At 38.8% G+C, this 16,271-nt stretch overlaps 1 protein-coding gene across 4 annotated transcripts in view; it reads right to left on the reverse strand.

Moving 5' to 3' along the window:
- The window catches only part of LOC136677661 (chromodomain-helicase-DNA-binding protein 9-like), a 91,134-nt gene extending 75,453 nt beyond the window's left edge, over positions 1–15,681 (reverse strand). For 3 of the 4 annotated variants that reach the window (XM_066655250.1, XM_066655251.1, XM_066655249.1), the window contains exon 1: positions 3,313–4,084. In XM_066655250.1, coding sequence (XP_066511347.1) covers positions 3,313–3,966 — 654 coding nt within the window. In that variant the 5' untranslated portion in view covers positions 3,967–4,084. Of the gene's footprint in view, positions 1–3,312; positions 5,009–15,581 lie in introns of those variants that run through there. The other variant, XM_066655248.1, reaches the window with a different exon arrangement.
- Between the last annotated feature and the right edge of the window lie 590 nt (positions 15,682–16,271).

The raw sequence follows: 16,271 nt of genomic DNA on the forward strand, positions 1-16,271 counted from the left end.
AACTCACTTTATCCGCTAGGTACACTGTGGTTCACAGGGCTTAATTGTTTTGTGATATTGCAATTAGCATTTTAACAAAAACCATTCATTTTCATATTTGGACCATATAAGCTAAGTAACTACTATTAAGTTTTAAACTTTAATAATATTTATACTTCATCAAACGAACACTTCCATGTAGAAAATTATCATTATTAAACAATAAATAAATACAAAATTAATCTCAACGGATATAAAATAAACTATAATGAAAAAAATACTAAAGAAATACATTAAATCTAAACATTACAGAATGATTTAGAGGGAAAATCAGCTACATAGTACAGCTCTTTTATTAAAAAAAATAATAAATGGTGTTCTAACTTAGTTTAAAAATCACAAATATGGACGTAGTCAGCTCAAGAACCATTCAGCTTTGATCTGATGGCTTGAGCTGAAAACTACCACAGTAAAGTGCAGCCTCAAGGAACGGCCCCCAGAGCGTTCATTAGTAACTAATGCGCCAGGGAGAGAGGTTGAGTAGGCCCATCTCTCTTTCCTTTCTCTCTCTCTCTGCTAGTCTGAGTACAACTGCCTCACACTGTGCATCTGTTGGCTTTCTACAGCCCACTGCACATGAATGGTCCTGTCTAACCTTCAGACACACTCACTGTCTCTCTCTCCCTCCCTGTTTGCAGGAAGTCACACAATCCGTACATCGATGACATTCTGCCTAAGCTTTAATTAAGGATCTGTGAGGATAGACAAATCAGCTCAGGAAGCCTGCTGGCTGACTTTTGGACTGCTGTCTATCTACTGATTTGTGAACATTCAGATGTGTTCCTATAAGCATCTTATTGTAAATTTGGAAAGGATATATATTGTACTAAAAGGTATTAAGCAAGTGTTACAGATTGCTGTAAAACAGTACTACAAATACCACACATACCTCTGCAATATTATTGTTTGTGTGTAAAGAGAACATATTTTAATGATTTTATTTACAGTCAAAATAGCTTTTTCTATTTCAAAATCAACAAATGTATGTATTATACTAACCCTGGGTAATCAAATTAATTTTAATTGTAATTTTGTGCTTGTTACATTTATTTTATTGTTTTGTTTTGTTTTTTCAGTATACAGTGTACTCACTCTTGAGCAGGCTTCTCAGTGGACAGAAAAATGTATCATCTGTACAAATTAATATCTAAATCAAGAGTGAAGCTTGATAGTCTCCTGTATTTCAAAGATAAAAAAAAAGATCACAGATTTATATATCATTTAAGGTTTAACTCCAGTTTTGCAGTATCTGTGATTGCTTTTTACCTTAAAATTAAATAATTTGTAAAATTAAATTAACCTTTGCACTCTAAAATATGGATGTGAAAATATAAAAAATTGTTATAGATGAGCACAATGGAAGCCTTATAATTGTTTTACCTCTTTTTGAAAAACTGGTGCCCAAATACAACTGAAAGTTTTCAATAAACCAGCAAGGATATAACATTGTTGACAAAAAATGGAAGTCAAACACAAAGCAAACACTAGGTAGGCGGGTGTATGCCTACCAACTCGTGGGTGTGTGTGCATCTGGCAGGTTAGCATTAGGTGTGTGTGTGTGTGTGTGTGTGTGTGACAGAGCGTGCCAGCTTGTGTGTCTACTGGCAGACAGACTGCACAGTGTGTGCGTACTTGTGTGTGTGTGTGTGTGTGTGTGTGTGCGTTTGTGTCAGAACTGGCAGCCACTGTGTGTGAGGCACTCTGAGCCTAGGCCTCCTGTGTCAGCAGCACTGAGCTGTGTGGAAAGGCTGAGCTGTTGCGTCAGAGAGACAGAAAGAGAGATAGAGAGAGAAAGAGCAACAGAGAGAGAGAGAGAGAAAGAAAGACAGGCACAGACTTCTTCTTTCACCAGAAGCAATCATTGCCTCCAGCAGAGGTGGCTAACAGTGTTTCCCCCTTTCTATTTCCACTTCATTCATCTCCCTCCCTTGTCCCCACTGACTCTTCATTCTCTTCACTCCCTCCCACGAGCACCCACCCACCCACAAACACGAACAAACATTCAGCTTAAAAAGCACAAACACACCATGCTTCCACCCCCACACTCCAGCCAGTCAGAGTACATGTTGTGGTATTCCTTGGCTGGCCTGACCCACATCTTGTTATAGCCTTAAGTATGCTTAGCCTCAGTAAGTCCTGAGCACACTGCTGCCACTCCTAATCAGTTACTACCTGCCTGCAGCCCTTCAACTCATGAGGAAAGACAATCATTATGACTGAACCAACCCTTTCCCCTTTTCCTCTGTCTTGGACTTTTCCTGTCTGTATTCATACCCATCTGTCTGTAGACCTGTATGGCTGGCTTCATCTAGCTCCCTATTTAAGATGAACTAGCTCCCTATTTCAGTTAACTCGCTGCTCTCTTCAGGGAAGTTAAATATTACACAAGAGTTTGGGGCCTATCTGCCTTTATTTATGACAAGATGTCAGCCCTGACACCATCCTTGTGTCGGAAATGAATCCCTACTATTCCCTATATTTCTCACTACATAGTCCACAATTTTAATGAACTAAAATTCAGGAGGGTTAGGATTCAGGTTGGGCAGCACAGTGCATTATGCGTATCCACTATCTACTGTTGTCAACTAGCGTACCCGTGTTGTATGCTATAATGTCCACTATGATTTCAGACATTACAAAATGGTGGAACCCCAAAATTGCACTATATACTGAATGGGGAACAATTTTGGGCAGATAGCATTTCTATTCTATTCTATTGTTTTCCTATATATCACAGAGGTCAAAAATCAAGTGTTCAAATGCTTGGTCCTATGCTGTTGTTCAAATGTTGAAATTACTAAACAATGGTGTATGACATTTCATATACATATACAGGTCAATCATTCAGTAAGATAAATTTCACACATTATATTTATACTTTGCTTCCACAAAAATGAGCCTAAGCATGGGTGCATTTCCAAGGACTTTAAACTTAAGGCAGAGACACTGTAGCTTTGGTGCTAAATGGGCTAAATACTACCTATGCCAAAAAAATATTAGATACACTTCTATTATAAACTAGTATAATGCCATTGAGGGCAAAAGACCACCTGTAGGAAGAAAATTACTTAGCAGTATTAACCTTGATAGCTCAGGATTGCTCCCATTGTCCTACAGAATCAAAGTGAAACCTAATTTTTTTCCCCTCATCTGGTTTTGAAGACTAAAATATTCTTCTGTAATCTGTCATTCTGTGGATGAAATTTTGTGGATGAAAACAAAACTGTCAAATGCCAATCCCTACACCATACATCCACATTTTACATATCTTACCTGTGGCAAGGAATGCTCCAAAGGTATGCCTTCCTCATGTTCCACTGCTTCCACTTGTAATTTTTCATCGTGTCTTGTGTTGGTCCAGGATCTGCTGAAAGTCTCCTCCTGAACAAAAGCTTCCAGATGGGGCAACAATTCATCACCCAAAAGATTGTGCCCCTCAACAATCTCCTCGATCCCTCCATGCTGATGATCCAACAAGGTCTCATCAAGGCCCTGAAATCCACTACTGCTTGCATTCTGGCTGGTGGTGCAGTTATGTTCAGGTTGTGAGAAGTGGCCGTTAGTGGTAGAGAAAGAGTCTAGACCTTCAGAGAACATCTGAGAACCATAGGCATCCTGTGCTGCCTTGGAATTAAAAAGGCACTCTTGTGCCTGGCTCCCAGTGACCTGGATTTGAGATTTCTGTTGTTGTTGTTCCATTAAAGACTCTGATAAAAAAGGGCAGCGGGACTCCTGACCACCAATATTGGAAGCAGACGGGATGGCTGCTCGCGTGGTTGTCAGCGTGCCCGGAACAGCAGAGAGTGACTGAGATGCATTGACTCCAGGAGGAGGTTGTCCAGGGAAAGAGTAAAGAGAGGAGGAATATGAAGAAGACAGGCTAGCTGAGCAGGAAGGAAGGACATATCCTTCAGGGGAAGACTGCATCTGGAACCCTAGGTTACTGTCATCCACTTGTGGGATCCCAGAGAATCCTTGTAATTCTTGGGCCAGCTGGAATCTATTTTGCTGCTGAGAGGTTGCAGGAAGGATTGGTACATCATGGTAAGGCTTGGATCGAGAAATTGTAGCAGGATCAGTCCCTGGATGAAATGGACTCCCCTCTGAGTTTACAGAGCTATGATGGCTTTGATGGGATGTGACATTGTTGAGATAGTAGAAGTTAGGATGTTCTTGATATGTCTTGGTATGCTGGTGCAAATTCTGATTATTAATGGATTGATGAGGCACCTGGTGCTGGGCAGGTAGCTGATGCTGACTTAGGATTTGCTGACCCTGCTGGAGCTGTGTATGTTGTTGATTGTACTGATGTTGATGCTGCTGTTGGCCTTGACAATGCTGAAGCCTGTGTTGAAATTGCTGCTGCTGGTGCAGTTGCTGTTTAAGGTGTCGCTGTTGAAGCTGTTGATGATGTTGCTGCTGCTGCTGATGATGATGGTATGGATGTACTCTCTGCTCCCCCCATACAGGGCTATTATTGGTATATATTCCATTGGTCTGAGGTCCTTGAGTCATAGATGGCTCTGAAAAATGGGACTGTTGACTAATGAAAGGTCCTCCAACATTGTTATTTCCTCCAGATCCAGGAAAAGACTGTGCCATGGAGGTCTGGACCTTAATTTCATCAAACTGCCTCATCGATTGACTATAGTGTACTCCAGGTTGGGTGCCAGAGGGCAAAGAATTTGCAATCATTCCTGGGTGCTTCTCAGTGCCCACTGCATTTATAAGAGAAGGCTCAAATCCTGAGCCTAGATCCAACTCATCCACCAAAGATACTGACCCAGAGCTGAAGCAATCCTGTGGCAAGCCATCAAAAAGATTTGAGTCACCAAAAAAGTCCATTGTAGGATCAGTCACAAGTTCACTGCATAGAGGCTTGTCTTCTTTAGTAGACTGTAGAGAAAGGACAGCCCAGAGGAATGATTTTCAGTGATTGGTTAGCCAACATGGGTCCATTACAGAGGTTCTGCATACAAACAAACAAACAAACAAACAAAGAGTATTAATCAATTTTGAAAGAGGCTATAAAATTGCCCAATTGTCTTGTGGTGGCCAAAATAGTATATTCTATATCACTGAACTATACAGTAATCCTTCGTTTTTCGCGGGGGATGCGTTCCAAGACCACCCGCAAAAAACGAATTTCCACGAAGTAGAGGAAAGATATTTTTTTATGTATTTAACAAGTATTTGGACTTTTAAAACCCTCCCTGTACTGTTAACAACCCACCTTTGCATTAAACAGTCATTCTATAATGTTTTTCAGCTGGAACTACATGTGATATCCTACCAGTTTCTTTAATAGAGTGATTCCTAAGCTGTGATTTAGCGTCAGTAAATTTCACTTGGATGTGGACATGAACAATACATGTACTGTACATAAGAAATACTTGTAAATGATATATTGATATGACAGCAAGAAGTTACTGTGCAGTATAATGCATGTTGTCTGCTACCAAGAGGATGCACAGGGTCTACTACATTATTCAAATTAATAACATATAGAATAATAAATGAACTAAAAAGAAGAGGAAAAGGACTTGAAAACAAAATCATAAAGATTTGTGCACTCTTCTTTGCTGACAATGGGCTAATAATAGTAATAGCAAGAACTTTATGAAATTTTAATGGATTTAATGAAATATTTTGGCAATTCATCTTTCACTGTTTTCCTAGATTTTCCCTCAATATCCGTGATATAGCGGCCATAAGCCCCCTTGAAAAAACCCGCAAAGTAGCGAATCCGCGATAGATGAACCAAGAAGTAGCAAGGGATTACTGTATTTTGCTACTAAAATTTATATATTTAAAAATGAAAGTACGTAAGTAAGAATATAAGAAGGACAAACATTAGTATTGGAGGAGGAGATGGGGAATTTTTTCAAAGACCACTTTAAGCAGCCCAAGCTAGGCTGGGTTAGTGTTATAGAGTTCAAATATATGTAATATCATCAGTGAAAATTGGTATATAGGTAAATCAATCAAATAAATATAAGATATATGTATATTAACATGGTGCTGATAAACTATAATATAACTAGCCAACAACATGGTTTCAATTATTTCTGAGATGTTATATGTGAGGTAATGATTGAGTCATTACTGACTTATACATGAGTGGCTGGGAAAGCAATTCCTGAGTCATTAAAACGTTCATTAAATCCCCTGTTATGACTTAACAGTAGATTGACCAACCAGATCAATCAATTTAAGTAACTGTGTGTAGCTCAGAATGTATTAATCTTGACAAAGCAGTGATTCACAGCTTGATTCATGATTTCAAAAGCTTGTAACACGTTTCAATTCTGTTAATAACTACATGATCCCTAACCAGTAGGTTCTTCCATTCATTTTTTATAAATATAACATAAAGGTTAGAATTATTCATTCATTCATTGTCTGAAACTGCTTATACAGTTCAGGGTTGCGGTGGGGTCGACCCGGAATCACTGGGCGCAAAGCAGGAACACACCCTGGAGGGGCACCAGTGCAACACACACACATACACACACACTATGGACACTTTTGAGTCGCCAATCCACCTACCAATATGTGTTTTTGGACCGTGGGAGGAAACCGGCGCACCCGGAGGAAACCCATGCGGAAACAGGGAGAACACACCAAACTCCTCACAGACAGTCACCCGGAGTGGGACTTGATCCCACAACCTCCAGGTCCCTGAAGCTGTGTGACTGCAACGCTACCTACTGCACACCCGCGCCGCCCCAGGTTAGAATTACTTATGTTATATTTCTATCCTTAAAAATTGCAGATATATATACTGTAAATTTTAGAGATACATGTTAATCATAATACAAATTAAAAACTAAAAGGACAATTCAAATATAATTATTAAACAGTATATAGGATAAAGACCATATAGTTTCATGGCTTAAATGTAAAAAGGATATTTTTAAGTTTAATACAATACATCACGTAACAGATTATGTAAAGGTCTATTACAGATATCCAATTAATACATGAAAGCCCTTTATTTCATTAACACAAGCAATACTAGGATTTGTGATGCTCTTTTGAGAAGTGCCACCAGCAGATGCCATTTCTTTCTTTCTCACACTCACTCTGACACACAAACAAACACACGCACATACACACACACACACAAATAACACAAAAGCAGCCACATAGACAGACAGGCTGTCCTGACCAACACTGGTTGAGAAGGAGGTCAGTCACAACCTGCTGACTCACCACACATGAACAAATACACTGTCCAACATCAAGTTCACTGTTAGCACTTAGAGAAAACAGAGACTGCTTTATTTACTGCCTTATTACTATTTACTACTAGCTAACAGTAAATTGTTATTCATGCAATGTATAGATTATTTTTAAAACGACCAAAAACCTAGCAATGTGAATTGAATTTAGACACTGAACAATTACTGGATTAGGAACACTTACCTTGTTTCTATATTCACTGTTCATTTTGTGAGCTCCACTGACCATACAGAAGCTCTCTGTACTTCTACAATAACAAACTGTAGTCCACCTGTGTCTCTGCATATTTTCTTATCCCCATTTCACCCTGCTTTTCAGCAGTCAGGACCCCCTAAGGACCATCATACAGCAGGTAACATTTGGAGATCATTCTCAGCACTGCACTGACATTGACATGGCGATGGTGTGTCCCCACGTGTTGCACTGGTACAGGCTGATCAGACACAGCAGTGCTTCTAGGGTTTTTAAATATCACTTACTGTCCACTCTGTTTGATGACGATCTACCACCCAAATCAAATCTGCTCTGTATGGGTACAATGGGGGTCCTGACTATTGAAGAGCAGGGTAAAATGGGGATAAAAGGGTATGCAGAGAAACTGGTGGACTACATTCTGAAATTGTTTACAAAGTGCTTCTGTGTGGTCAGGGGAGCTAATAAAATGGACAGTGAGTTTAGATAAAAAGTGTTCCTAATCCAGGGATTGTTCAGTGTAAATGTACTTAAAGGGGACAGCTAACAGCTTTGCAAGACTTTTTTCATGACTAATACTATCACTACCACATAATCAACAAAAAGATGAGGCATCAACCATCATTCAAATATAAAAAAAACGGAATACTATGTGTTGTGAAATGCAACTGTTAAGAATTTGTTACTGTGAAAAAACAAACAAAAAAGAAAATTTGGAAATAAACCAGGAGACTCCTGGTTTACTCAGAAGAACGTTTGGACCGTCTCATGATGTTAAGTTATGTGCCTCTCCCTGTGCCTCTCACACAAACAAAATGTTGCTGCATTTAAAAAACAGGGTCATGAAGTAATTCTGTGGGTGGTGATCCTCAGTCAGTTCTGAGAACAAAAGTCACAAGAGTGACAAACAGTTAACAGCCCATTCTGCTAAAGGACTCTTCTTCTAAATGCAGGTGGGAAGCTTAACCCGTCATGACCTCTGGAAATCACACAAGAAGCCCCCTTTTGCCCGTGTGTCAACAGAATGGGAAACAAGCCAGTAACTTTTGTTTTCTAAGATCTCTGCACCTGTCTAAACCAGGAAACATGTCAACACCAAAGATTATCTGAGAGCAGGTTAAACATTAGAATAAGTGAAGCTATTGGAAAGTCGTAGCCTATGTGAAGCTTTTACATGCAGAGTCAAATGAGCAAGTTCCTTTAGAACTATTTAAGCTTGAAAATACTAGACTGGTCCCCTCTAAACTGAGGCGTTGACTTAACAGTGATTCTGTATCTAAAATGGTTTCTTTACCATTTAATTTATTTATGTATTTACAATGAACCAATTACTGAAACTGTATTCTTGCGAATAGAATTTAGCATCATAGAACTACACATTCTTTGTATCATTTTAAGTGTAGCTTTTTTTAACTGAGAATTTTGTCCATGTGACTGGGTAATGGGACGTGCTTGGAACTGAAAATCAAGTTGTATGATTCCAAGATGGTGAAATGTTAAAACGTTATTTAAATATGCTTAATATGTCAATTGTTACTGCATTATCCTGTAGCACAGCACTGTATCACTCAGTTTTACAAATTGAAAATGTTTTATTGTCTTCGCTCATCAAAGTTCTGTCAATAAATTATATAAGCATGGGGAACTTCTACACTGTCAAACATTGAATCAATATAAACTAATATACAAGGGGCTTTCAATGAGTTCCCCTTACAGCTATGAGGTAAAGCACATTAAATTGATTCGATTTTTAATGCTTTTTTATGTGTAATAATCCATAACTTCTATACATTTGTAAGATCTAGCAATCAATTTGCAATTCCATGAAAAAATAAATACTTTTAATCTTCATGTGAAGTCATCTGAAAATCGCTTTACACAGAGATCTTTCTTCAAATTGTGGGAACAGGTACAAATTGCTCTGGACTAAGTCCGGTCTGTAGGGTGCAGGACTACGGTCTTGGAATTATCCGTCAGGCAAAGCACAATGATCAGTCTTCATCAACATACTTGAGATACTCATGAGGGTTTGTTTTTCGTGGTGATTGCAACATCACTAATTATCAAAAGAAGCTGGTGTTTTATTTTGTATACCCTCAGAAAATGTCACTATTTACAACCTTTATATTACTGCAGAATTAGAAGATTATTTCGATACTGAAAACTTAGGAACACCCCATGTATACCAACAAATCTGCACTGATGTAAGTATAGAGAAACAACAGATTCTATCTTTATTCATTGCCTTGCACACATTTTCTACAGCACCTGTCACTGACTTCATTACAGGGCACAGTCATCAGTTTAGCGCACTCAATTTAAAATTTAGTGTAAAAATATTAATATTTACAAAGACAATATGTTTTTGTTTGATGGCGATGCCATGTTTGTGTTTGTTCTAGGAAGTTTATACTGTTCATATTCATTCATTCATTATCTGTAAGCGCTTATCCAGTTCAGGGTCGCGGTGGGTCCAGAGCCTACCTGGAATCATTGGGCGCAAGGCGGGAATACACCCTGGAGGGGGCACCAGTCCTTCTCAGGGCAACACACACACACTCACACATTCACACCTATGAACACTTTTGAGTCACCAATCCACCTACCAATGTGTGTTTTTTGTACTGTGGGAGGAAACCGGAGCACCCGGAGGACACCAAACTCCTCACAGTCACCCGGAGCAGGAATCGAACCCACAACCTCCAGGTCCCTGGAGCTGTGTGACTGCGACACTACCTGCTGGTAGTTATTATATCGTATCGACCAAAATTAAGAAATGTATATATCACCATATGAAAGGATTTATTTAAAGGATAAGGAAAAGGGCTTCTTAACTTTCAAAGGAAGTTGTTGTAAAAAGATTTTATTCCAAGTAATTTTGGAGCATTTCTATTGGTTCATTCATCATGACATTTTACCACAATGTCAAAGATAGCTGCTGTGTTCAAATGATGTAGTAAACTAAAAACCCTCAAGAACGGAGACTCATTGGACAGCAACAAAATAAGTACATAACATTTACACTGATCTGTAATCACAAAATGAAAGCTTTTATGCCTCACTATGTGTTAGACTGAAAATATTCCTCTTCATCAAAAATGACAATGATTTTAGTCAAGACAAAGCCTCCAGCACATAGGGGAAATTCCTTGGCAACACAGTAGACTCATATCCAAGAAGCAAAATGATGAGGGACCTGCAACCATTCATATTCACATAATCATTGTTACACTACGTGAATTAAAAAGCATTAAACTACATTCAACTTTGTATGTTCAGTCACATGCCAGCCTGTTTTTGCATTATAGGGAATTCACTGCATTACTGATACAGAACAGTTCTGTGGTATTCTGACGGAGTTAAGAGAAGCAAGATACATTCACCGATTCGGTGGGATATACTTCTTTTGTAATACATCACAATATTTCAAGTACAGGAGGTCCTCAGGTTACATCAGTCCCGAGTTACGATGTTTCGTGGTTATGACACATTTCCCATTTACTGTATAAAGCCTTGCTTCGACTTAAGTGGTTTTGCGTTGTAAATGTCGTAAAGTGAACTTCGTGTTTGGTGTGCCTGTCGGAAGAATACACGGTTACGTGGCTCGGGACTGAGGAGGATAGGTGTTAGGATAGGATAAGTGCTTACAGTATGTTATTTACGTACAGTATGTATGTATGTTCCGACTTACACCGAAAATCGGTTTACGACGCAACGTAGGTACGGATCAACGTCGTAAAAAAAAAACTCAATTTGAGATTGTAGCTTTTGGAAATAGTTGTAATATACACCAATTCAGTTACCAGGGTTTTCCTGAAACCTCTTTTGTTTTTTGTTTTTTGTTTTTTTTGGACAACTGACATTTTTACAACTACATAACATTTGAAACTTTAGAAGAGTGCAGTAGAGTAATGCCTTATACAATTAGTGCTGCATGAGGCCCGAGCTATTACAATCATGTTAGCCACAATACAATGATACAATACAATAGTTTACAATGTCCCTCTACGTTATAATACCATACAATCTGACAAAATCAGACAGTGTATTTCCTACAAACAATATTGTAGGCACAATATTGTAACACTGCGTATATACTGCTTTGTCTCATCAACATACAGCAAAGTAGACCATTCAATTTCAATGGGATGTGTTGGATCCATCAGACATTGCTGTGAAGTTCATGATGGATCCAGTGGGCCAAGTCCAGGGATGTGGTGCAGCAAGAAATTGAGTCGGAACTAAATTTATGCAAATTAATCTGGCCAACATGATGCGTATATCCAATCAGAAGACAAGTGGTGTCTGAGAGATGTGTCCACAATGAATGTGTGAAACGTATCATTCATAATGGACTTAGCAGCCCACAGTTGACCAGCTAAAGAGGGGAAGTTCATCCACACATCCATTGCTGTGCATAAGTGGTAATGTAGCATAAGCATACATGGTTAAATACAAATATTTATTTTATATTTTTGTTTTTGCCAATGTGTTCTGTGTATCTCTTCAGCTCATTTGCCCAGACTTTCAATATATAAATATTTAATTTTAGATTATATTTTTAGGCAATATCAACCAATTCAAACTCAAAACTACTTTTGCCAGTGGGTCTGCATAAATCCAAATACTCCTCAAATAATTTCAATAAATGTGTAGTGTTCAAAGACCTACATAAATCTAGTTTCTACAACTACTATGAATGCCCATTTTAGAACATTATTTGCATTAATGTTTTAGCACTAGTTCACAAATATCTGGTGTAAAAACCTATTGAAGCAAAACCACTAATTCATTTACAATTCTGACTCATCCCGAAACCTAAAGAGATGGCACTTTGTCACTGGTAACAACTGAGACCAGATTTTCATTAAATCATATTCGAGTGTACAATGGGGGTTTAGGCAAAGCTGATCTGAAACCACCGCTCATTCTCCCATGGTACGTGCATTCTTAAACCAGAGGAACAGGTGGCAAGCTGGCAACAGCATTTTCAAAGACACTAATGTATAGTGGGACAAAAGGACAAGTCATTGCAGGAAAAGGGGTTCTTTTCATCATTTACTACTACTCGAAGATGTGATTCCTGTAGAAACAGTTAATGTAGCAGGCTGGAGTCTCTTTGTAATATTTGTATTACTTGATTACATGAGAGTAAGGTTATGAGGACATCCTTTCCATCACAACATGCTTTTCTGTGCAGAAAAATAATAGCTGCATGTTTCATTAAAGAGTGAACATCATTAATGACAATTCTCATCATTAATGACAATTCTCAATTCAAAATCATGCCCAATCTACTACTTTTAGAGTTAGCATAGATTGACCTGGTTTGACAATGTGTTCATGGCGGACAATTCCAAGCATCAGATATTATTTCTGCTTTTTGTGTATCGTGATAAACTTTTTCAAGTATTAGTGACTGTCACCTTTTTTCACACCTCACTGAAGTCACTGACGCATACATTACATACATCATACTGCATAGACATCCACTCATTCAACATTTAAAATATGTGTACCTTAAAGTAACAGAAAGCAATTGTTAAAATAATGAATTTCCTAATTTAAATGACTCTAAGAATTAGCAGCTGTCATCAACAGGTAAAAGGCATATAACAAAGTAATTACTGTAACATTCTTTAGATTTATTTGGAGGGTTGTTTAGCATCCAGATCCTATGTCTCCAAACAGAACTACCACCAGAGCTTTGTGCCAATTTACAGATCAGCAACTCACTGACACGCTCCACGTTTTGTGGGATTATGGTGATTTTCACCTTGACTCAAGGAACTACAGGAAATAATAAAGCCTATGATAATCTCTCTAACCCTTGCCACCTAGCATCTCCCTTTCACAGACCACTTTACATTAAAGCCTGTGGTTTTAAAGCGAAAATAGGAGCGAGAGAATGACCAGTGAATAATAACAACCCACATCCAGCAATAGGTGGAGTTTACCATGAACAGGCTCAAGTTTAACAGCCCTCCAGCACTCTAAGTTTGGTCAGAGGGCTATAGGGTCCTTATCACTCATCCTTAGACAGCTAATCATATATCTGCTCAAACAGAACTTAATGCTTTGAGCCTGCCAACTCTCTTGGTATTGTGCGTGGACTGTGTCCCTATTTTAACACAATAACTGCTTCATATTCATGTTGATGAACCAGGGCGGAGAACCATCAAAATGTTCTAGATGGTAAATTCATAGATGTTTAAACATCTACAACATATGTTACAATATTGGAGCTGTGCCAAGCCCAAGGTAAAGAAGCTATTCTCTTCTGTAAGCCAGGCAAAATACTTCATTATTGGTTATTTCTACCAGTATGATGCTATTTATCGTGGAAAAGTGAATGTCCAACAGTTGTAGACACTCCTGATAGTTAGGAACACAGCTACTTTAAAGTGCAGCCACTGTAGTCACAGGAGTTCAGTTGTGTAGGCACATCTTTAATAATTTCCATAGAAAAGCAGCCGCACATGTCCAGTGCCAAGTGACAGTGGGACAGCTATAGAGCTCCCTGTATTGGGCAGTAAAACATTGACTTAGTGTTCTTTGGAGTGATGATCCAGTGCTTTTCATAAGATCCACATTCATCTTAACAGTTTATCCTCAGATGAAGCTTAACATTGTCTTCTCAATCAGTCAGCATTGCTGCTGTGTGCAAAGGCTGAGAGATGTATGGTCATGCTACAGGTTCTGTTGATTTTCTGAATGAAAGAAAGTTCACAATTTCTCCAATTGACAAAAGTAAACACGAAATTGTCTGTCTATTTTAGGATACAATTACTGCATATTGGTTGAATTTAACATATTGCAAATAAATAAATAAATAATACAAGTCGCAAATAAAAATAATCCACTAAAAATAATAATTTTGATTTTAAACATCTTTCCAGTCATCGCTGTAACATATTTGAAAGTTACTTCCGTGAAAAATAAAACCTAATGCCTTAAAAGAGGCTTTCATTCACCCCATGACTTGACATGATAGGTTCCTTAGGTTTGTGACCTCAAAAACCGTCCAAACTTTCCCATTTTTAAATTGTCCTTGGAAAACTGAATTTATCAGAAATGCAGCCATGGTACTCACTGCTTATTTTGTTCATAACTGGAGGTCAACATGTGCAGAGATGTGTTCTGTGTAGAAGCCATCAGCTTCAGGTTTACTGAGATATCACACATTCATACAGGTCACTGTTCACCTTTAATATTAGCCTGTTTATCATGTGTAACTTGTTCATTTTTAAGCTATTTATGGTCGACTTTTTAATCACTCGTAAAATATGTTCCTAACCCCTTTATAAAAGTGTTTTTGTTTTATATTTATATTTTTTTTATTATAAAACAGGACAAGGGTCCAGTATAAACCAGTTTGTGTTTTACCAGCGTGAATGAATCTAGGGAGAGGAATATGTTCGATTTCTTGTTAAGGAATAGGGGCTTATATCTTAATAAAAAGGGTGTTTATTTGTAAGAAAAAGACCCCAAATTCTCGAGTCAGACCAGCGTTTTCACCACATTCACCGTTACACGCAGCCACGGAGAGTTTAAGCGACCCCTCTCAACAAAGTCGCTGTTAGTTTATCCTGTTTTAACTCGCAGGATACTCGTCTCAGAAAGAAATATAACGCTTAAAGTGGGACAAATAAATAAGCACTATCGTGTATATTCGATATTTTTCCACTTTTGTACCAGGGATTCCCTACAGACCAGCTGCACGTCACGGTGGGTGAGTCACAAATGGTTCCTCACTCGCCAAGTAGTGCACTACACAGGTCGTAAAACTACGGTTTCTACACACAGAAAGTGTACTAAAATACTAGACGACGTGTGGTACGATTTATTTACAAATATAAATGCTGTGTCCGTACAGAGATAATGCAATATTTGGATGTAGCAACCGTTATTTCATGAGCTACCTCGTGAACTACTTAGGGAACAGAACTCTATTCGGAACACATCCGTTGTCTCTCTTTTCTCTCTCTCTCCGTCTCTCTCTCACTGACTGACAGCCAGCCGGCCACCTGAGTTTCAGCAGTGTTTTCACATTCGCCACTTTCTACGGCGTTGTTTCTCCCGCAAGAAGAAAAGGAAACACTCACCAAAGTGAGGGAAAACCTCCAACGGCAGGGCGGCAGTTTCACGGCGCAGTGAAATAGCGAATTGTTTTGTAGTTTATATCGCTGTTGGCGACCTCAGCGGTTCCACCAGTGCTGACGTGATGATGATAGCACATCTCATTTGCATGCGCGGGCCGAGCGCTCTGATTGGTCGGCTCAGAGTTCTTTCACTTTGAATCTCCCAAAGGCGATTTCATAATTTCATAATCTCCCTCATACGCTCCTTCTCTGTCTGGCTCACTCCGAACACATTCCTCGCCGGGATTTCATTGAGATTAGAATACAAACGCGGAGTTGTGGAAAGGTCTAACGACATGGCCGCGTCGAGAAACGGCCAATGAGAAGCGGCTTGCGTGTGAAGTGCTCAGATGGTAATGAGTGTCCGTCACAGCCGCGGGGGAGTGAGGACCTCTACTGGACGTTCAACATTTACATACAACAACAACTTACATTTATTTCCTCAGGTTTCACTGGGGAGTGTTTATAGAACTACTACAAAACCTCTGATCATCATACACGCGATGCTGAGGGCAAATGATGAGGAAAAAAAAAAGTCATTGCAAGTGTTGTAATTAATAATAACGACCTAAGTAATATGTGTAAACCCTCAACATAACATTTGTTAATTTTCTAAACTAAAAGCACACATCCTCCACAAAAAAATGTTGAGTG

Source organism: Hoplias malabaricus, chromosome Y, assembly GCF_029633855.1.
Source record: "Hoplias malabaricus isolate fHopMal1 chromosome Y, fHopMal1.hap1, whole genome shotgun sequence".
NCBI lineage: Eukaryota > Metazoa > Chordata > Actinopteri > Characiformes > Erythrinidae > Hoplias > Hoplias malabaricus.